Genomic DNA, 22,421 nt, shown 5'->3' with positions numbered 1-22,421 from the left:
ATAGTCCCTATCCTCAAGGAGGTCATATTTATAATTTTTAGACAAATTTCAACTTGTCTGCATTATTCTTTTGAAGGATAAAGTGATTTTAAAGGTATTTATCAAACAGAGTACATCCCTAGTAATTTAATGGCTCTATGTTCAATCAAGAAAACTAATAATACTAAAGACATCATGGAACACAACAGTCTCCAAGAAAGAAAGGTTGTTTTGGATTCTGCTACTTCAACTATTAATACTTGGGACAGATATTGCAAACAAAAAGAACAGAGAGAACAGTGAGTAACATAATCTATTATTATTTTCCCTAGATATTCTTATCTTTTAGTTCTCCCTGAGATTAAGCCTTGTGAGATTTAATTCACTCAATTTTGGAACCACAGCCCTGGTTTTTTTGCTATTTTGCACTGATTGCAGAATCAGCCAGTGAAAACAGATCTAGTCTATAAATTAATAAAAATCAAAGTTAATAAAATAATTAAAATTAATAAACTAAAAGCCAATTAAATTACAAAATGTTAATGTATCCAGCTCCAGAAAAAATGACATATTTCACATTTCATCTGGATTTTTCCTTTGCCAACAAAGTATTCCAACTCATCTCCTCACAATATTAAACTCAGAGAATAGTGAGCAAATCAATACTATCTCAGATTCTAGAAAGGATATGTCAGCTAACTCTCATAATATCCTTATTTCTTCCCTTCTCCATGAATTACTTCTTGGTATGTTTTGTCTCTCCCAATTAGAATGCATATTCTTCAAGGGGCAGGGACTGTCTTGATTTTGTAAATGTATCTCTTATGTTTGATGCATAATACTTAATAAGTTCTTTAAATTCAATCAAATAATGTTTTTGATTTTCATATTCAAAACTTTAATCTATGTTAATTTATTTTAAATTCCAGCTATTATATAAATTAATAAAATATTAATATATACCTCTCCATCATAACCATCTCCCTCTTCAATACTTCCTTGACAATGGAGTTTACTGATCAAATGTTCTACCTGACTTTTGGAAAAATTATTGAACCAAAACCCTGAAAGCATTTCTTCATAAATATTTTTCCATTCACTCTAATTCCATTTCCTCTGATTTCAGCATTATATAGTTAGTTCAAAACCCAACCAGAAAAAACAAAAAAATAGTGAATTATAAGTTTAGACTCACTTAAAGGACAATAGTAGTTTTCAGAAGAAAATTGAAACCAAACTCTTGGTACATTTTAAGATTCCCTAAAACAGGGCTGACAAATGGACCAGGGAATTTAGCATTAATTTTTTTTTAAAAATAGCCTTTTACATAATTGATGAAATCAGTAAAACATAATACAATCAGAATAATATATGGAGATTAAAATGATGGGAATAGAACACAACTGAATACTAAATTCTTGAATAGATCAAAGATCCTTTCATTCAGTGGAAAAACAATAAAATTCCCCAACATATTTTGCTATTTAGAGGGACAAAAGATGTCAATAAATGGCTTACAGGATTTTCTCACCAATATTGAGACAAAGATTTATTTCCTAATCCAACAAGAATTTACCTGATGTCCTTTGGATTCCTGAGCAATATCATTTATTTGGCTTTTAAATCTAAACACCTGAGCCAAAGAAATGGTTTTTCTTTTTATAGGCAACATCCCCAGACAGTGCATTTTATCAGGTTTTTCTGAATCTTCTTTGACAAAGACTTTCTGGCAAAAATATGTGTTCATAATAATAGGAATGCTTTTATCATGGAGAAGTAGTTTATACCTGCATAAGAGATAAGACAATTAGTTATGTGTCTGACAAAATTATTTATGTATTTGTAATTTGCATATATATGTATATTGCTCAATACAGTATATGAAGAAAGATCACTTAATGGCAATTTAAAAATCAGCCTAAAATCAACAAAGTTGACAGTTTTCATAATAATTATTTCAATGGATACCTCTTAAGCTGCTGTTTTAAGGTTAGAAGCATTAAAAAAAAATTACATTAAAGTACCTAGCTTAGAGAACTAAGTGCTCACAAGTGAAACTCTATATTTTACATAGGATACATTCAATCTAGCAGTTATCTCATACAATTTCTGGTTGATTCACATCTCCACCCTGAGTTTCTCATGGAATTAGAATTGGGATTGTTTTGTCTCCATCTATTATTTTCCCTGGAAGCATTCAAATTTGACTCCTGTCAAAGTCTTTAAAGAAAAAAAGTATCTTCAATTTCCATGCAAATGCTCAAGTAACATCACATCAAAGATAGAGTAGGCTTTATGTACCTTCACAAGGATAACAAAATACAAGGGACTTGTACCCAAACCTCTAAGAAGTTATAGTCACTTTTCTTTTACTCTTTTGAGTCTTTCCCTAAGGATTTACACAATATTCTTAACTTTAGTAATACTTTGGAGTTGAGGTCCACTCCCTCTTACCTTGAGTAAGAAATCTTGGGGTTGCTACAAAATTAGCAACATCTTTCCTCGCTATGGTCCAGGAAAACCTCTATTGGGTTTAAAGTCTTGGGTCCAAAAACTATTTTTATTGTACCATCATTGCTGCTAGTTTCTTTTCCTACATTCCTGGTTTGGCTTAGAATCTTCTCATTGTCCAGCCACTGCTTTCATCTGCTAATATTTCCAGAGCCATATAGTTTCCTGGTGGGCTCAGAAGATGCTCAGAAGGCTCTCTCTTTGGGAAACATATTCCAAGTCTCTGTGTCTAAATCCTCTCCCCATTCTATCTTTTACTATCTTTAGCCCCCCATCCCCCATTTCTGTTTCTTTTTTAAAGGTCAACGACAAATATACAAATACAGTATTAACTTATTTCAACAATGATAAGATATTAACTGATTGATCAACATCCCTGAAATTTTTTCATCAAGGTGGATTTTATCTTGTGATTGCAGAAGATTACTAGTTTATGCCATGTCAAAGAGAAACCATCAAAAAAAAAAAAAATGAGGACAAAGGCTTCATCCATAGAAGCCTAGGTAATGAAGAGTTAACTTAAACTAAAGGTTTTAAACTTGTCAAGGGAAGCTTACAATTCATTAAGAAGAAACAAGAGAGATTCCTGAGGGCTTTACCAGTGTCCTCTTACTCATGCTTTCTACACTTAAATTTCCTTCTTATTTTCTTAAAGTGGAAAAGCAAACTAGATCTTTTACATACTTGGAATTAGCCTTTGGTAGGGTAAAAGCCAGCCTTAAAATGCCCTCAGGAAGAAAGCTTTAAAATAGACTCCCACTTACCGAGATTAACACGGATAAATCTTTTGTTCTAATACCCAAGATTTCCCTTTGACATCAACTAGCCAAGAATGAAATTTATGCATATTCAAAATGCAACCTCTAGGCCTTTGTAAGAAAGGAGCCCAGAAATTTTAAAAATAACCACAGATTTTTACAGAATTGACCCATTTTTGGCCACAGTTAGCAAACTGATAAACACCCAAAGGGGCAATACTTAGTCTCCCTTGGCAGGAATATTCTATTCAGTGAAATCTCATTCAAGAGTTTGGGAGTACCACAGACTCCAGGCTCTGCCTCTAGAGTCAGAAAGACCTGAGTTCAAATCCAGTCTCAGAAACTTAGTAGCTGTGCAACCTAGGCAAATCACTCTGCCTCAGTTTCCTCAACTGTAAAATGGGAATAATAATAGCAACTACCCTTCCAAGATTGCTTTGAAGATCAAATGAGATATTTGTAAAGTGCTTAGCAGAGTTCCTGTACATAGTACTTAATGTTTGTTTCCTTCCTTCCTTAGGTGGCTCTTTATACTCTTTAAGTTTTTAACCTAGAATTTGTGAACTTTAAAAATATGTTGATAATTATAATATATTATAATTCTGTATAATTACAATTATAATTCTGTAATCCTGAATATTTTCTTTTAAGCATTTAAAAATATTATCTTAAGAGGGGATCCATAAGTTTCATCAGACTATCAAAGGGATCTATGACTCAAAGAAAAAAAAAAGGTTAAGAATCCATTTCTTACAGGTTCTGAATTATAATTCCCAGAGAAAGGGCTTAACCACTCACCCCTTCTATCCCTCTTCCCATATAATTATTATCCCCTTTGTGATGCTTTGGGTAAGAGTATTAGGGTAAGACTTATGAGGTTGCTTCACATTTCCAGACTAATTTTTAAGTTAATTATAAAATGGTGGAGGAGGGTTAATCCTTAATGTCTTATCTCTATTCCCACTAACTATTGTATCTCTTATAAAGTTAATAGGAATAATTTTCTGTTCTTTGTCTTAGTTATATTTGAAGCACACATCCATTTCAACTCCTGTGAATATCTGATTCTGGTCTTTAGAATTAACTCCCACTGTGAGTGATTAAATCCCACTGCCTGTTGCTATGAGAATAATTTTCACTTTTATGCAAGATTTTTTTTTCCCAGCACATAAATTTATACTACTAAATAAGATAGTGGGCACATTGTCTAGGCAACATAAAGTTACATATTTTGGATTCATTATTTTTTTGGAGAAGGTGAAGATATGGTGAGAGGCCAGGGTACTGATTTTCACAGAAATACTGAAGATTCTTTATGGCACTTCTTTATATTTATATATAAAATATATATATATATATTTAAATCCTTTATATTCAAAAACAGATTGTATGTCTTATGTTAACTTTATGTGTCCAAAGAAATTGGGTTAATTATGGTTGCTACAACTCTGGTTCTTGAAGGCAAGGACCTCATCTAATCAAATCTATATAAATACTGTGTCTAATACATGTAGTATTAGTACGTAGTATAGTACTGTAATCTAGAGCCAGATGTTCTCTTTGATAAATATTATTAATGGGAATTTTGATGAACAGAGATTGGGGAAAATTTACAAAAGAATGAAAGGGAGTAAAACTATACTAGTAGGAGACCTCAACTTTCCCCTCTCAGAACTAGATAAATCTAATAAAAAATAAACAGAAAGAAGTTAAGGAGATGAATAAAATTTTAGAAAAGAATGAGAGAAGAGACTTACAGGAACTGATGCTGAGTGAAATGAGCAGAACCAGGAGATCATTATATACTTCAACAAGAATACTATATGATGATCAATTCTGATGGGCATGGCTCTCTTCAACAATGAGATGAACCATATCAGTTCTGTTTGTTCAATAATGAAGAGAACCAGCTACATCCAGTGAAAGAACTCTGGGAAATCAGTGAAACATAGCATTTTCACTCCCTCTGTTTTTGTCTGCTTGCATTTTTTTATTTCCTTCTCAGGTTAATTTTACCTTATTTCAAAGTCCGATTTTTCTTGTGCAGCAATAACTGTATAGATATGTATACATGTATTGTATTTAAAATATACTTTAGCATATTTAACATGTATTGGTCTACCTGCTGTAAAAGGGAGGAGGGGAAAAGTTGGAACTGAAGGTTTTGCAAAGGTCATTGCTGAAAAATTACCCATGCACATATCTTGTAAATGAAAAGCAATAATTAAAAAAAAACCCAAAACAAAACAAAACAAAATTCCAAATGGGGCCATGAACAATCAGACACAATTAAAAATTGACTGAATAGCATTATAAAATAAATAAATAAACAAACAAACAAACAAATAAATGATTGGAAATAGAAGTATCATAAGGTAGGAAAGGATCTTCTGATTTTTAAAAAATTCTGGCAGTGTATGCAATACTCAAAATTCTTAGCCCCTCACCTCTGCAAAGAAAAATAAGGGAAATGCCTTCTCATATATCATAATCAGAGCCAAACTTAGTTATTATAATTCCTTTGCATCTGACTTGGCATTGTTTTTTTGTCATTATTGTTCTTTTAATCTAAGTTGTCATGATCATTGGGTTTCAGTATTTATTTTGTTCTATTCACTGTACATAATGCAATCTATATTTTCATGATTCTTAATTTTTGTTATGTTTTTGATTTATTAATAAAACATTACATTCATATAGCAAAATGTGATTACCCATATTTCATTCAAAGAACACCTACCTAGTTTCCATTCCTGACTACCAATAAAATTTCTTCTAAAAATACAAAAAAAGAAAAGAAAAGAATGAGAAAACCCTCTGAAAGAGGGATGAAAATAATTTAGTATGAACAAAGAAGAGCTTAGAATAATGATAAATTGAAGGGAATGGAATGGAATGAAGGGAAAGACGAGAATAATTTCCAAGGACAAACAGATCTAGAAACATAGATAGAACTACTGAGAGAAAGATTGGTAGATTTTGAATCAAAGGACTTGGGCTTAAATTCGAACTCTGACATTTATTAATTGTGCCTAGTGCATATTCTGTAATAGGCACTATAGTAGGCATGGAAACTACAAACTCACAAAAAGAAATAATTTGCACTCTCAAAGAGCCTTTATTTTATCAGGAAAATATTATATATAATTATGAGCAGAATAAATGAAAAAGAAATATAAGGCGATTAGGAATGAAGAGCATGAAACATTGAAGGAAAGGAGGGGGGACCAAGAATTGGTTTCTCAAATTAAGTAATTTAAGAAATGGATTCAGTGAGATGGAAGTGAGGAAGAGATGCATTTTAGGAATGAGACATGGTCAGGGAAAGGCCAGAGAAATTCAGAAGTGTTTTGTGTAGAAAATATAGATTTACATTTACATATATATATATATATATATATGTAAATCTAATTTGATCCTCACAACAATACAATTCTATTCTCTTTCTATCTCCATTTTACAGATGAAAAAATGAAAGTTATGTTCATGATCACACAGTTAATAAATATTCAAAGTATGATTTGAACTCATCTGTGACTTCAATTCTAGTGCTCTATTAAAACAAACCACCTCTCAAGAATAGAGAAAGGAAGCAATGAGGTTGGAAAGAAAGGTTGACATAATGTTTAAAAATGAGTTTATATTAGATCCTAGATAAAGCAATGAGTTGAGTAGGGACATAGTTAGCCTTGTGTTTAAGAAAAAAATAACCTCAGGAGTTGTGATGTACTGGAATGATTCAAGAAGCCCAATTAGGAAGCTATTGCAATAGTCTAGTCAACAAATGATAAGCGTCTGAACTAAGGTATTGAATATGAGTAGAGAGAAAAGGCCTGATTTGCAGAGATAGAATTGGCAAGATCTGGCTACTCATAGGATTTGTGGGGAAAGTGAATCAAAGATAACACTGAGTTTGCAAACCTGGGGGGGCTGGGCAGATGGCGGTAATGAAAAAGAAATACAGAAACTAAGAATAGGGTTGGATTTGAAAGGGAGGGAAGGGGAAATGATGAGTTCACTTTTGGACATGAATTTGAGATGGAATGCTGGGCTGTGGGTGGTGAATTTTGGCCAATAAGTCTCAGAATTATCTATCTATCTATCTATCTATCTATCTATCTATCTATCTATCTATCTATCTATCTATCTTTCCATCCATCCATCCATCCATCCATCCATCCATCCATCCATCCATCCATCCATCCATCTATCCATCTATCCATCTATCCATCTATCTATCTATCTATCTATCTATCTATCTATCTATCTATCTATCTATCTATCTATCTATCCTAATGGTGAGATTAACAAGAGGTAACATTGGGTCAGTCCCTAGATGGAGACCTGAATGGTATGATAGCTCTCACCATAGATGAATATACAGAAGAGACTGAGAAAGAACAATCAGTAAGGAAATGGGAGAACCATGACAGAATCATGTCACAAAAATCTAGAGATGAGTATTTGTTACACAGAAGTGAAGAAGAATCAAAATTGGATTGAAGTAGGCAATTGAGGGATCATGTCATTACGATTAGATCTAGAATGAGAAGCTATGTGCAAGTAAGTGCTTTGTGAGCTAGAATCATTCTGGATTGCTACTTTGCCTCCCTTACTATGTACCTTATATTATCACTATTTGTGTAACTGCTGAATCCATCCTAGATGAGTAAGGTCCCCTAGCCCTCTTGGCATAGAGACTGCCATAAAAAAATCTTTCTAATCAAATGGTCTTTTCCCAATTCTAATCCTTATTTCTCTGCAACTTCTGATGCCATTGATCATAGTTTTCTTGGTACTCTCTTCTCTTTAAGTTATTCACTGCTCTTTCCTAGTTCATTCTCTTCTTACTTTTCAGACAATTCTTTTGCATTTTTGTGTATTTTGGGAATGTTCTATCTTCTTTCTTTAAAGGAAAGCCTTTTGGACTCTAGCTATCCTTTAAAGCATAATTAAAATGTAGCCTCCTCTGATCTCCCTTTTGGTAATTATTTCCTCATTTTCAGCCTTCAGAAAACATTTTATTGATATCACTTCTAGTACTTATCATACGTTACTTTGTATTATAGCAACTATATTAGTCCTACTTTCTCGTGAGAATAGGAGGATTAAGAAGCTGGATCAATATCTCATCTACCTTTAGCCCACCTCTCAGTGCATAAACATCAATAATTTAAGAATCTGTGAGTGATTTCATTGTATCCTAATAAGCAGGGATTTCTTCCACTTAATAAAAGGGAAAGCCCCTTTCATAAGTATCTCAGTACCATTTCACAACCTGCTGTGGACAAAAGAATTCATCACTTGATGGCCAGTTCTCTGATAATGAGTATCCCTGAATTTTAAGGCAGATCTGTTAGGGAAAAGCATGAATATAACACCTGGCTTATACTTGAAATCTTTTTAGTTTGGCAGGAGATATCACTATTGACCTTTAACTATTCATTTAAAAGATGTTTAATATCTTTTTGTAAATTAAGCTTATTAATGAATGTATTACTTATGTAGAATTTTTATTCAGATTTCCTTTCTGTTCTTCACATGCCTTTCAATAGAAAATTTCACTTTCAAAATGCATTTGGTTCCAAAAGAGTTTAAAATATTCTTGATCAAATCTTAACTCAAAATTCCACCATTCCATGACAACATGAAATAGAATGCTGAGCTGACGGTGTTTCTATCAATCATTAAATACATATTATTACTTTTAAGTTGTATTTTTCATTTAAAACTCAAAGAGCACAGAGTTGGCTGAAAGGCAGTTAATAAAAGCAAACAAACAGCACATGAATATTTTAAATTTCATCAAAATATGGGATAAAATCTGATGAATTTATGATGAGTAATGTAATTTTTCAATTAAATTCGTATCACTTGGCAGCAATACATACATTTGTATTTGGCCAAAGCATTCTCCTGCCTTGGCAATGAAGTTTTAACTGAACCAAGTTAAGAAGCCACTTCAGGACTCTTCATAAATCCTTGAGGTCTCTTCATGTTAACAGAGGTGATGTAAGACATCTCCAAAAACAGCAGGTTTTCAGAAATAAATGACATACCTGCAAACTATAAATATAGCCTTCTTTCACTAATTTATCAAGATCATTTGTTAGTAACATAGAACAATGACTTAGCACTTGCAAGTGAACTGTGATACCTAGAGACTCTCCAAACACTGGCTGAATAATTTTCATTTTACCATCAAAGGCATTGATTAAAGTGTTAATGGATAGCCAATGTTACTAACACTGCTTAAAAGAAGGGAAAACAATTGGCAAGTTATTTGTCCCAAAAGTACAGAGGAAGCTGGAACCAGAATTGGGAAGCTGCCTTGCTTCTTCTATTCTAAAAACTGGGTCACACTTCACCATGGAGATCCCAAGGAGACTTGTTTAAGCCCTCTATTATAAAAAACACACAAGCAACATGTCTGTCAGATAATTAAATCCAGTTAAACACCAGGAATTCAACTTAACCAGGGAAAAGACCAATCAGATTAATGGGTCATTTGAAAAGAAATGTAATTGTTTTGCATTTTAGAATTGTTTTTGTCAGAAAAAAAATGGTAGTTTAAGTCCATATTTCCTTTGAAATATATAAATATTCAACTCATTAATGCCAGGAAGAATGTTTCTGTGGTTATTCAGTGAAATCACACTTTAAGTCTTATGTATAACTTTCAGTCTCTGGGTGAGGGAACAAAAATTAGTAGAAATAACATTGGATCCATGCTAAGTGGGACCTGAATTAGAATCCCAAGTTCATTTTTTTTTAATTGCTGTTTTTTTGGTTTTTTTAAATTCATTTTTCCAAATTATCCCCTCCCTCTCTTTACTCCTTCCCCCCGATGACAGGTAATCCCATACATTTTACATGTGTTACAATATAACCTAGATACAATATATGTGTGTAAATACCATTTTCTTGTTGCACATTAATTATTAGCTTCCGAAGGTATAAGTAACCTGGGTAGATAGACAGTAGTGCTAATAATTTACATTCCATTCCCAGTGTTCCTTCTCTGGGTGTAGTTGTTTCTGTCCACCATTGATCAACTGGAAGTGAGTTGGATCTTCTTTATGTTGAAGATTTCCACTTCCATCAGAATACATCCTCATACAGTATTGTTGTTGAAGTGTATAGTGATCTTCTGGTTCTGCTCGTTTCACTCAGCAACAGTTGATTTAAGTCTCTCCAAGTCTCTCTGTATTCCTCCTGCTGGTCATTTCTTACATAGCAATAATATTCCATAACCTTCATATACCATAATTTACCCAACCATTCTCCAATTGATGGGCATCCATTCATCTTCCAGTTTCTAGCTACAACAAAAAGAGCTGCCACAAACATTTTGGCACATATATGTCTCTTTCTGCTCTTTAGTATTTCTTTGGGATATAATCCTAATAATAGCAATGCTGGATCAAAGGGTATGCACAGTTTGATAACTTTTTGGGCATAGTTCCAGATTGCTCTCCAGAATGGCCGGATTCTTTCACAACTCTACCAACAATGTATCAGTGTCCCAGTTTTCCCACATCCCCTCCAACATTCATCATTTGTTCCTGTCATCTTAGCCAATCTGACAGGTGTGTAGTGGTATCTCAGAGTTGTCTTAATTTGCATTTCTGTGATCAGTAGTGAGAATTCCAAGTTCTAATGTTTACTAGCTCTGTATCTATTCCTGGACAAGCTGTTTAATTTCTCTGCACCTCATTTTCTTCATAAGTAAAATTAAGATGTTAGGCTTATCTTTGAGGTCCATTTCAGTTCTTCAGTCTTAAGATGTTGACTTCTAAAACCTAAAAGATGCAGCATGATATGAAGTAACAAGGGTTCTAGATTTGGAGACAGGAATATCTTGCTCTAACTTTTGTTCTGAACAGTTTGTGACCCATAGATGAATTAAAATATGCCTTGATCTATTTCTTCATCTGTAAAATGGGGATAATACATAAAATCAACTATTTCATAAAGTGGTTATAAGGTCCAAATGAGATAATGCACTAGAGTGATTTTCATACTTCCAACAGACATAGGAGAAGAATTATTTTTATCATCCTGTGTAATTATCAAAATGGAGGAAAATCCCTCAAGATTCTGTCTAGGAGCTGTTTCTATTCTCCTTCTGGACTACCTTGTTTAGTGATCTCAGTGACTCCCATTGGACATATAGTCTTCTCTTTGCAGATGATTCCCAGATCTAGACATCCAGTCCTAATTTCTCTCCTGAGCTTCAGTCTCAAATCAGCAATTGCTCTTTTGATAGCTTGATCTGGATTTCTGATAGGCATCTAAAACGCAATAGAACCCATTATCTTGTAATCTTAAATACATACCCAGATACATATACACACTCACAAAACACTTTTTCCTCTTCCCGATTTTCTTGTTACTTTTGAGGGACTACCATCTTTTTGGCCATCCAGGTCATCCTTGGTTCCTTACTCATATATTCAATTTCTCATTTCTATCTGCACATCTCTCATATATGCCATGTTCTCTTAATCCATACAACTACCCTTCTTGTATAGGTCCTCATCATATGGACAGTTATGTACCACAGTAGAGAGGGCACCAGGCCTGGAAAAAGGAAAAAAATGAGTGCATATCTGGCCTCAGACCCTTATTAGCAGTGTGACTCTAGAAACCTCACCTTGCCTCAGTTTTCTCATCTATGTAATATAATAATGTTATGATTTCTACCTCCCAGGCTGTTTTGAGAATCAAATGAGATTGTAAAATACCAAGCACTGTGCCTGGCACATGGTAAGGGCTAGATAAATATAAGTTGTTATTACTATGATTATTATGACTATTATTATCTACTGAAATAGATTTTTCAATGATCTCCCCAAAATCTCTACAACATTTAATCAATCTTTTTCTAAAGAATAATTCTAACTATGTCACTCCTTACCTAGCCGGTGCCTCTTTTCAATTCCTTCTAGGATCACATATCAAGTCCTTTGTCATTTGAAGCCTTTCACAACCCAGTGCCTTCTTTTTTCCCCTCCAGTTTTCTTATATGTTAATGTCTAAAATCAAGTTTTACAATCTTTTGCATTAAATTCTTTTTTTTTCTTCTTTTTTCTGAGGCTGGAGTTAAGTGACTTGCCCAGGGTCACACAGCTAGGAAGTGTTAAGTGTCTGAGACCAGATTTTAACTCGGGTCCTCCTGAATTCAAGGCTGGTGTTCTATCCACTGAGCCACATAGCTGCCCCTGCATTAAATTTAATACTGCCAACATCCCTATTTCTGATGGAGACATCATCAATCTTCCAGTCACCCAGATTCTCAGTCTAGGAATCATCCTTGTCCTTTTATTTTCATTAACCTCACATAGCCAACTGGTTGCTGTCTTATCAATTTCATCTCCATATTACCTCTTGAATTCATCCCCTTCTCTCTACTTATCCTACAACTTCCTTGAATTCAGGCTCTCATCACCACTAGCCTCTAAATGGTTTTCCTGCTGTGGATGTCTCCAAACCATTCATTATAACTACCAAAGTTATGGTCTTCAAGCTCACAACTAACCTGTCACTTGCCTATTCAATAAGCTCTGATGTCTGTGTATCACATACAGGATCGACTATAAACTCTTCTCTGTGGCATTTAAAAGCCTTTCCAACCTCCCAGCTTTATCAAATAGTCTACTTCATATATTCTTCAGGGTAGCCAAACCAGGCTACCTTCTGTTGCCCACATTTGACATTCCTCTTTCTCAACAGTTTTGTCTCATGTGCTTTCTTTTCACATTTACTTCAAGAAAAACTTAGATCCCTTCAAGCTCTATTTAATAGTTTACCTGTTATAAGAAGCCTTTCCTGATTTCCTCAGTTTATAGCACCTCCCCCCTATCTCCAACTCCAACTCCTCCTTCCTGCCTCCACTCACTCTGATCTAGAAATTACATTTATTTTTAATATTTTGTTTACTTCTTGCATTTACTTTTCCAGGTATATATCATATCTCTCCCTCCCTCTGAAAAATGCAAAGCCTGCTGGGAGCAGGGACTAAATCTTGTTTATACCTAACAAAGTGAAACTAATAAATACTTACTGAATAAAATAAAACCCAATTAGAAAAGGGCTATTTACCACATCAATTATTCCCTTCTTTCTCTGATTTTTCCTCACCTACTGGCTCTTTCCTAGATGTATACAAACAAACATCATCTCCCCCCTTGACCATGCCATTTATTCAGGTTATCATCCTATCTCCTAAAAAGAGAAATCAACAAGTATTTCTATTTTCTCACTATTCCATAAACTCCAGTCCATTTAAAAGCTGACTTTTGAGGCCTGTACTAAAACTTCTCTGTGGTCACCAATGATTCTTCCTTGTCTACTCCATTCCATTGATCTCTCTATTTTTTAATGAACGCCAGATGGTTGTAATGATTACTTCTTTATAATATAGTTTGAAGTCTGGAAGTGCTAGTCCCTGCTCATCCTTACTTCTTTTCATCACTTCCCTTGATATTCTAGATCTTTTGTTCTTCTAAATGAATTCCACAATTATTTTGTCAAGTTCCATAAAGTTCCCATTGGTAATTTGATTGCTATAGCATTAAAATGCAAATTAATTTTGGTAGTATTGTCATTTTTATTACATTGGTACAGTCTAACTATGAGCACTGAATATTCCTCCAGCTATTTAATTGTTCTTTATTTCTTCAAGGAAGACTTTGTAATTGAATCTATGAAATTTTCTTGTGCACTATGGTAGGTCAATTCCCAGAAATTTCATGCATTTTGAATTCATTTGGAATAGGATTTCCCTTTCTATTACTGCTTTTTATGTTTTGTTATTTTATCTATATGTCTATGTAAAAGTTTATCACTAATATTGATTTGTTGTGTATAGTTCTTTTCAGCATACTATAGTCTCCTTGTTTAGTTCTATTTTTTTGAGTGCTTGTTTTTGTTTTATCAGACATGATTATATTTATGCTTTCTAAAAATTTGCTTGATACACAGTAATTTTTCCCCTATCTCCTCACTTTTAGTTTATGTATGTCTTTGTTTTCAAAATATGTTTCTTATAAAAATAGACAGTCCCCTATCCAACTTGTCACTCTTTTTCACTTTATTGCATTGGTTAATTTATTCATATTTTGAATTATGAGTTTAGCTTTAAATTTTCCTTTATCCCCAACTTTTTAAAGTTATGTTTTGTTTTTTTTCCCTTTTCTTCTGTAAATACAATACTATATTACTTCAGTTATTTTACCTTTTGTTAAGGTAATCCTATCCTCACTGGCTTTCTTCCCTCATATCCTCTCATTTGATACTTCTTTCCCTTTGGATTTTAATTATTAGTTCCTTTTTCTTTTCCTGCTTTTACTTGATTATATAATACCCCTCCCCCCCATTTCCTCCCAATTTGCCAAATATATTCTTCTCCTCCTCCTCACCTGAAATTAGTTTTATTCATTAATTTTTATTAAATTTCATTTTTTGTGCTTCTTTCCAAAAAGTATTTCTTTTACTTTTCAATATCCATCCTCTTTTTTTCCTACTGTAGGACCTAGTTCTCTGATTTATGGCCCCTATAATTATGTCTCTTTTCTCTCTATTCCTCATGCAATTGCTTCCAATTCCAGGTTCTATGGTTTGAATGGTTTCTGCCATTGCTTTGTAGGCTTATCCAGGGGATTCCCCTTTTCCATTGTACCTCACTCCCAGAGTAAATTTGATTATTCCAGGAGTCAGAGAGGATACCACTCCATGGTAGGGCCCTTCCCCAAATATGTCCTTGATTACACATTCCATCACATGAACACCTCTCTATTTGCCTCCTCCCACCATTTCTCTCAAAATCTACATCCTGAGGCCATCTTCTCCTACTACTCTAGATGTCAATTGTTCCCGGGAGTTCTGCCTCCCTCCCTCTCAATGTAGGATGAGTAGACTTCTTAATATTAAATTAGGCTATATTCTACACAAATTTTCCATATCCCTTCACAGAGACTAGAACTAGAAGCAGTGAGTGGAAATGGTTAAAAGATTTTAGGATGTCATAAGGAAAAACAACAAAAACAAGGGTTCTAGAAAGGTAGAAAGAGGCTAGATATTGAAGAGCTTTCAATGTCAATAGAGGATTTTGTATTTGATCTTGGAGATAAAAGGAAACTACTAGTACTTACTGGGTAGGGGAATGACATAGTCAAGCCTGTACTTTTGGAAAATGACTTTGGCAACTGAGTTGGAAAATGGACTGAAACGGGAAGAAACTTGAGGCAAGGGAAATAAACTAGACAGGTATAGCTATATTGTGAGAGGTGATAAGGAACTTTATTAGGATGGTGGCTATGTAGAATCAGGGTGGAGAGAAGGGAAATGAATGAAAGAAGCTTTGAAGGTAGAAACAGGATTTGACAATTGCTGACATGGGGAATGGCTGTGTGAATTGAGAGTAGGAAATAGTATATTGCTCATCAATGGAGAACTTCAGGGAAAGCTAGGTAACAGTTGGAAATGAAGAAGAGTAGATTTATATTCAAGTAGGGATTATATAAAATAATCTGTTGTAAATGATATTGTGGGTGATTGATCTAAATGATTGCACATTTATAGGGTTGGAATTAAAAGTATGTTTGTTAACCTTCTACAATGAAATAAGCTACTAAAAAGGATTTGAGAATGGAAGGTGAGACCTTTTCTATAAATTTAGCAAGTACCCATTAAGTATAACATGTGATAACACGTTGTATTGGCAATCAGATCAACAAAGATAATTTCTGATCTTAAAAAGTTTATATTCTCCTAAGTGTGGATAGCATGCATGTATCTATAGGTAAAATATAAGGATGAATGAAGCAAAGAATAGATCAGATAATGTATTCTAGGAAAATTTTAAAGACATAATGTTCCAGACATGAGACTTTGAAAATGTGTAGAAGCAGTAACTAAAAGAAATCAAGTATGGCTATAGTGTGAATTCAGGAAAGGAAGCACACAAAATATGGCTACTAGGACAGATTGGAGTCATTTAGTGGAATAAAAAATCCTGCCAGAAACCCTAGGGTAAGGAATTGCTGTCTTATCCTATATAGAATGGGAAACTATGCAAAGTTTTTAAGCAGGGGACTAACACAGTCAAGACACTAAGGTCATTTTGTTTAAAATCTTTTGAATTAAAATACAAGTTGTTCCAAATAGCTCGGATAAGAAATCTAACATATTGAAAACAAATATAAAGGGGCAGGTAGATGGCATAGCAGATAGAATACTGATCTTGGAGTTCAGAGGACTCAAGTTCAAATATGGCCTCAAATATTTGACAATTACAAGCTATGTGAACCTGGGCAAATCACTTAACCCTGACTGCCATAAGGAGGAACAGAAAGGGAGGAAAGAAAACAAACACAAACTTGTAGCTTTGACTTTGCTTCCTAAGAATATTCTATAATGGATCATTGAAGAGATGGTTAAAGAACATGCAGAATGGAAAATGGGGAATGCAGGTCATTAAATCTCATTTCCTTTTCTGACAGGATTATTAAACTACAAGATGAAGAAAATGCTGAGGATATGGGTTACCTAGATTTAGTTTTTTGATAAAAGTATCCTTGAAGACAAAATAGACAAAGATTAGATAATAATACAAGCAGCTGGACTAGGAACTGACTGGTTATTTGTTATGGTCCATTGTCAATATGACAAGAGATCTCCGGTCAAATGCTCCTGGCTTGGCTCTGTGCTAATCAACATTTTCATCAATGACATGGAAAAAGATAGAGAGGACAAGTTCATCAAATATTCAAAGATGTTAACAAAGCTGGGAAAGATAGAGAACACATCAGATAACAAAAGCAAGATCCAAAAGGACCTGAACAGCCTAAAGCATTGACCTGAATCTATCTAATAAAAACAACTTCTATAGGAATAAATGTCAAATCTTGCATTTCAGTACCAAAAAAAAAAAAAAAAAAAAAAAGTATAAGGCAGAAGAAACAATCAAATATCAATTATTCTGACAAAAACGTTGGAGATTTTAGTGGGTTGCAAATCCAATGTGAGTCACCTGTGTGATGTGTCCACCAAAAAAACTAATGCAATATTGGATTTAAAATATATTTTTGCCATGTTTAACATATATTGGATTACATGCCATCTAGGAGAGAGGATTAGGGAAGGGGGAGGAAATTGGAACACAAAGCTTTGCAAGGATTAATGTTGAAAAATTATCTATGCATATATTTTGAAAATAAAAAGCTTTAATAAAACAACAACAACAAAAACAAACAACTAATGCAATCTTGAGCTGAATTAAGAGGGGAAGCACTTCCAGGGATAAGGTCAAACTTCACCTGAAGTATCATGTTCGGTTCTGGGCCCCACAATTTAAAGTCACTGAGAGGATGGAAATTTCCTAGAGGATCACAACCAGGATGTAAAGACTAATCTAGGGCATGAGAGAATTAGTTGAAGGAATGAGACATGTTTAGAATGGAAAAAAGACTCAGGGAAGATGTTAGCTATCTTCAAGTACTTGAAGGGCTGGCATTTTGAGGAGACATTAGAGTTGCTTTGTTTAATGAATGAGAATCAAGGAGTAAAAGCCTCAAGAAAACAGACTTTGAAGGAAGAGAACTTCCTAAAACTGTTCAAAAGCAGAACAAGTTGTCTCAAAAGGAGGCAGATCTCCTCACCTTGTCAGTTAGTCACCTGGCATTTATAAGGTGCTTACTATGTGTCAGATTCTATGCTTGGTGCTGGTAAAAGTTTAAAAAATAAGTCTTTTCCCTTAAGGAACAAACATTCTAATAATAGGAGAGATAATTTTTACTTAACAGGTTACATAGAAGATATGATAGTAACATATAATAGAAGATAGAAAAAGGTAATCTGAAAGGAAAAGCTATTATATGCTTCTGGAGAACTGAAAAAAGCCTACAGCAAAAGGTGGGATTTGAGCTCAGCTGTGAAGCTGTGAAGGAAATTGTGGGATCTAATAAGCAGAAGTGAAGTACCAAAACATTCCATTTAATATAGCTACTGAAAAGGCACAGAAATCTTCCAGCAAAGATTAGACATTGATTTGTCAGGTGTAAAAATGTGAGAATTCCATTTGTGTATGTATTAGACTAGAAAATTTTTCCAAGTTTCAAATACTGAGAAATATGCAAGATTGGGAGTCAACGAATATATGGTCAAATGATACAAAACAAACACTTCCTAAAAGAATGACAAATTATGAACAATCATATTCCAAATCCACCAATAAGAGAGAAATGCAAATCAAAACACATTCAGCAAATGGGTAGATACAAAAAAAGATGGCAATGGTCAATGTTAAAATGGTTGTGGAAGGACATGCATACATCCCCACTACAAGTTTTATCCATCATGGGCATTAATTTGGAATTATGCAAAGAAAATGATGAAAAATGTAATACTTTTTGACTACAGGTGTCACTACTAGATATATACCTAAGGAGAATAAACAGAGAAGAAAGTAACCACAAATAATAAAATATTTATAGCTCTATTTTTTGGTTTTGTTCTGTTTCAAGCAGAGATCTAGAAATAAAATAGATGCCTATTGATGGTGGGGCAATGACTAAATGACTTGAGTTGAATCAATTTAATGGAATATTAAAGAAATAATATAAGAAATGACATCTTTATATAAAGGAGAAAGTTTATGACTTGTTTTAAGCAAACACATCATAATTGCCAAAATAAATATGACCCAATCAGGACTCTAAAGTCAATTTGCTTTAATTGCTGAATGAATGTTGCCTCAGTCAAACTGAGACCTATTATAGATCTTAATTTAATTTTAAAAGGTCAAGGTCTCCCACTGCTTCCAAGACCATTTTCATTAGTCCTGATCTATATCAATACTTCTCAAATTATGGAGCTCCAATGAAAACATCCATGGCTTTCTTTATAGTTAAGAATAGAGATTGGACCTCTGAATGCACTGTTACACAGGAACTCCATAAATCAAGTTAGCACTTTCTTTCAAAACTAGTAGTATTAGAGAGTTTCCTACAGCCTTTGGAGATCAGGTGACAAGTTCACACAGTCAATAGACAAAACTCGAACACAGATTATTTTGCCTCCAAGACCATCCCTCCATCCATTGTGTCACATTGCCTCTCTCCTTTACCAAATTAGACAAAATTTTAACAACATTTATGTGGGGAAACAAATAATTTTTTTCTCAGTTTCTTTTTTTCTGAACATCAAATAAAATGTTATAAAACAGAGGAAAAGGAATGTATATAAAACTACAAATCTCCACTATGTAGCATTATCTCTTCTTTTATGTTTTATGATAACTTTAACAAATAAACTTCAAAAACAACAAACATCATCATGACACTGGTTCTACATTGAGTTTTTCTTATAAAGACTTCTAACCACTTAATATATATTTTTAACATCATCCAAAAAAGGTAAGTGTCATAGTGAGAGGAAATTACACTCCTTACTTTTATAGAAAGGGTAAATGATTTTGTCAATTCACTTAACCTCTCTGTGATTCAAAGAGCTAACAAGTGAGAGAGTTAACAATGAGGTCCAAGTGTGCTGACTCCTCAAAACTCTTTCCACCAGCAATAGGGTCTAACTAATCAAAATATCCACTTAGGAAAATATTTTACCAGTAAATGTTAGAAACAAAACTAGCCAAACTCAGCTGAATTATAATAAGGAAGATTTTAGCTTCTCCTCACCAGACAATGTTATATTTAGAATACAAGTAAACAGGAAACATTTTAATAGAAACGTTTGTTATGTCACTTAGACCAGAGGAGGGGAAAAAGCATTAGAGATCTCATTCTCTACCACCATTAAAGGTGTTTGGAAACCATTTTCAGGAAATCTGAGGTTTATGATTGATGTTCTGTTTTTATGTATTTTTCTATGGCATGTAACCATCAATTAAAATTTTTTTTATTTTTCGATGTCAGCTATGTTTAGTAATCTGGATAAATGAATAACTTTATTCATTCTAAATTTTCAATATTGGAATGTTATTATGATTTCCATAATTTTTCAAAAAAGGAAAAAAATTCTAAACACAGCTGGCAAAGAAAGCACCCTGAATAGAGTGAGATTAGTTGTACTGCTGAGGGAGAGGGGGATACAGAAAGAAAGGTTGTTTAAAAAGTTTATGTCTATATACATAGTATATATATTTATTAATATATATTTATTATGTATATATATGACAAGGCTGAACTCGTGTACATATCTATATCTATATACACATATACATACATACACATACATATATATGTATGGGCAAGAAATATTTGTTATTAGGTGCTAGGCACTGTCCTATGTACTAGAGATACAAAGAGAAGCAAAAAAGAAACTCCAACAAGAATAGACAACACAGAAAAGGAAGCTGAAAATTAGACGTGGGAGTAGAGAGAAATCATGGAGAAAAAAGTTTAAAAAGTCAAGAGCAGAGCTTGGAAAGAAATGAATGAAAGAAAATGGGCATCCATACTTTAAAATGAAAGTGCTGGGAGTAAACCACCAAAGAAAGAAAGAGCCACAGGCATGGTAGGATCTTCCAGGATGAGAAGCTGCTAGAGCATGAGAAAACAGGCTGAAGAGCCTGAAGTCAGAACAGAGAAGAAGGAAGGAACCACTGTTAATTTGAGAATGAAGATCTTTTCATCCCATTGCTAAAGCAAAACTCAGAATGAAACTGTAATTCATTCTCAATTTGTACAGAAGAAAGGCAATATTCACAGAATTCTTAAGATTTTAGTATATTCAATCTGTGTGCACAGGTGTCAGTCCACATTTTCTGGGCAAGCTATGATTCTGTTTTATTGATCCCTCTATGGTCAAGAGCCTTACAAAAACCAAAAACATGAAGAATAGACAGGTACGTAGCTTCAATGCTAAATTTACTCCATATTTTCTCCTCCATGGAGGAAGAAGAGAAAAGAAAGGGGAAAAAGTCAGTAGAACTTCATAAATACTCATCATTGAATTTATTTGGTATGAATGCCTGGGGCCAAATTTATAAAAATTTATCTAAATGAATTTAAAAAATGTAATTTTAATTTTTTGGGGGGGGTTTCAATTTCCCATTTATTTGATAATTTATTTTTCCAATTACATGTAAAACATTTTTTAACATCTGTTTTTAAAACCGAGTTTTAGATTTTTTCTTTTCCTCCTTCTCCCCTCACCCAGTTCATTGAAAAGGAACATATGAAGTTATGAAAAACATTTCCATAAAAATCACATTGTAAAAAACCCCATAATTTTCCTCATTCCCCAAAAAAACTCTTCAAGAAAAATAAAGTTTTAAAAATAAGTATGCTTCAATCTGTACACAGACACAATCAGTTCTTTCTCTGGGTATAGATAGCATTTTTCATCATATGTCCTTTAGAGTAGTCTTGCATCACTGTATTACTGAGAATGTACACACATTCTCATCACACAACTGATTCACAATTATCATCCCACAACATTGTTATTACTTTGTACCCTGTACTTTTCACTTTGCATGAGCTCATGGAGGACTTTTCAGGTTTCAGAGAGCATCCTGCTCATGATTTCCAACAGAATAATAGTATTCCATCATAACTGCACACCAAAGTTTATCCAGCCATTCTCCAATCATTATGCAATTTCAAAAAAATTAATGCTTCTTCCTCCTTCTCTTCCTTTCCCCCCTTTCTTCTTCCGGAGGAGGCTAGAAAATAAGGGTTAAGTGACTTGTCTGAGGTCACACATCTAGTGAATATCAAGTGCCTGGGGCCACATTTGAACTTAGGTCTGCCTGACTCCAGGGCTGGTACTCTATACATTGCACCTACACTTAGCTGTCCCAAAACATCATGTCATTATTGCTCCTGCAATTTGTTTGTTTCTTGAGCTTCTACTTCTCCTACTTTTCCTTCATTCCTTAGCTTTTCTCCATCATTGCTCATAGGCTCATGAGACTTTTGAGTTGGAAAGTTTTTTTTAAGGTAGCTTAAACATTTTCTGCAGAGGACCTAAAAGCCAAGATGACTTAGGTTGAAAAGGTGACTCTGATACAAGCTGTATTTCCCTAGGTAAGTCACTTCATCTTTGGTATTCTAGGTATCTATAAGCATGGCTTCTATACCAGTTGCAGCAAACAAAGTTCAGAGATTTTGAACAGTCTTTTGTACTGCGAAAATAGATTGCTAATAT

The 22,421-nt window shown here is 33.8% G+C and overlaps 1 protein-coding gene and 1 long non-coding RNA gene across 3 annotated transcripts in view; one reads left to right on the top strand and one right to left on the bottom strand.

Moving 5' to 3' along the window:
• SPIDR (scaffold protein involved in DNA repair) overlaps positions 1-22,421 on the bottom strand; it is a 537,804-nt gene that overhangs the window by 213,522 nt on the left and 301,861 nt on the right. For both annotated transcript variants that reach the window (XM_074277903.1, XM_074277912.1), the window contains one exon: positions 1,556-1,766. In XM_074277903.1, coding sequence (XP_074134004.1) covers positions 1,556-1,766 — 211 coding nt within the window. The remainder of the gene's footprint in view (positions 1-1,555; positions 1,767-22,421) is intronic.
• LOC141548766 (uncharacterized) overlaps positions 1-22,421 on the top strand; it is a 102,954-nt gene that overhangs the window by 18,673 nt on the left and 61,860 nt on the right. The gene's annotated exons all lie outside the window — the stretch shown is intronic.

This window comes from Sminthopsis crassicaudata, chromosome 1 (genome assembly GCF_048593235.1).
Source record: "Sminthopsis crassicaudata isolate SCR6 chromosome 1, ASM4859323v1, whole genome shotgun sequence".
NCBI lineage: Eukaryota > Metazoa > Chordata > Mammalia > Dasyuromorphia > Dasyuridae > Sminthopsis > Sminthopsis crassicaudata.
This window is presented reverse-complemented; position numbering and strand designations above follow the sequence as displayed.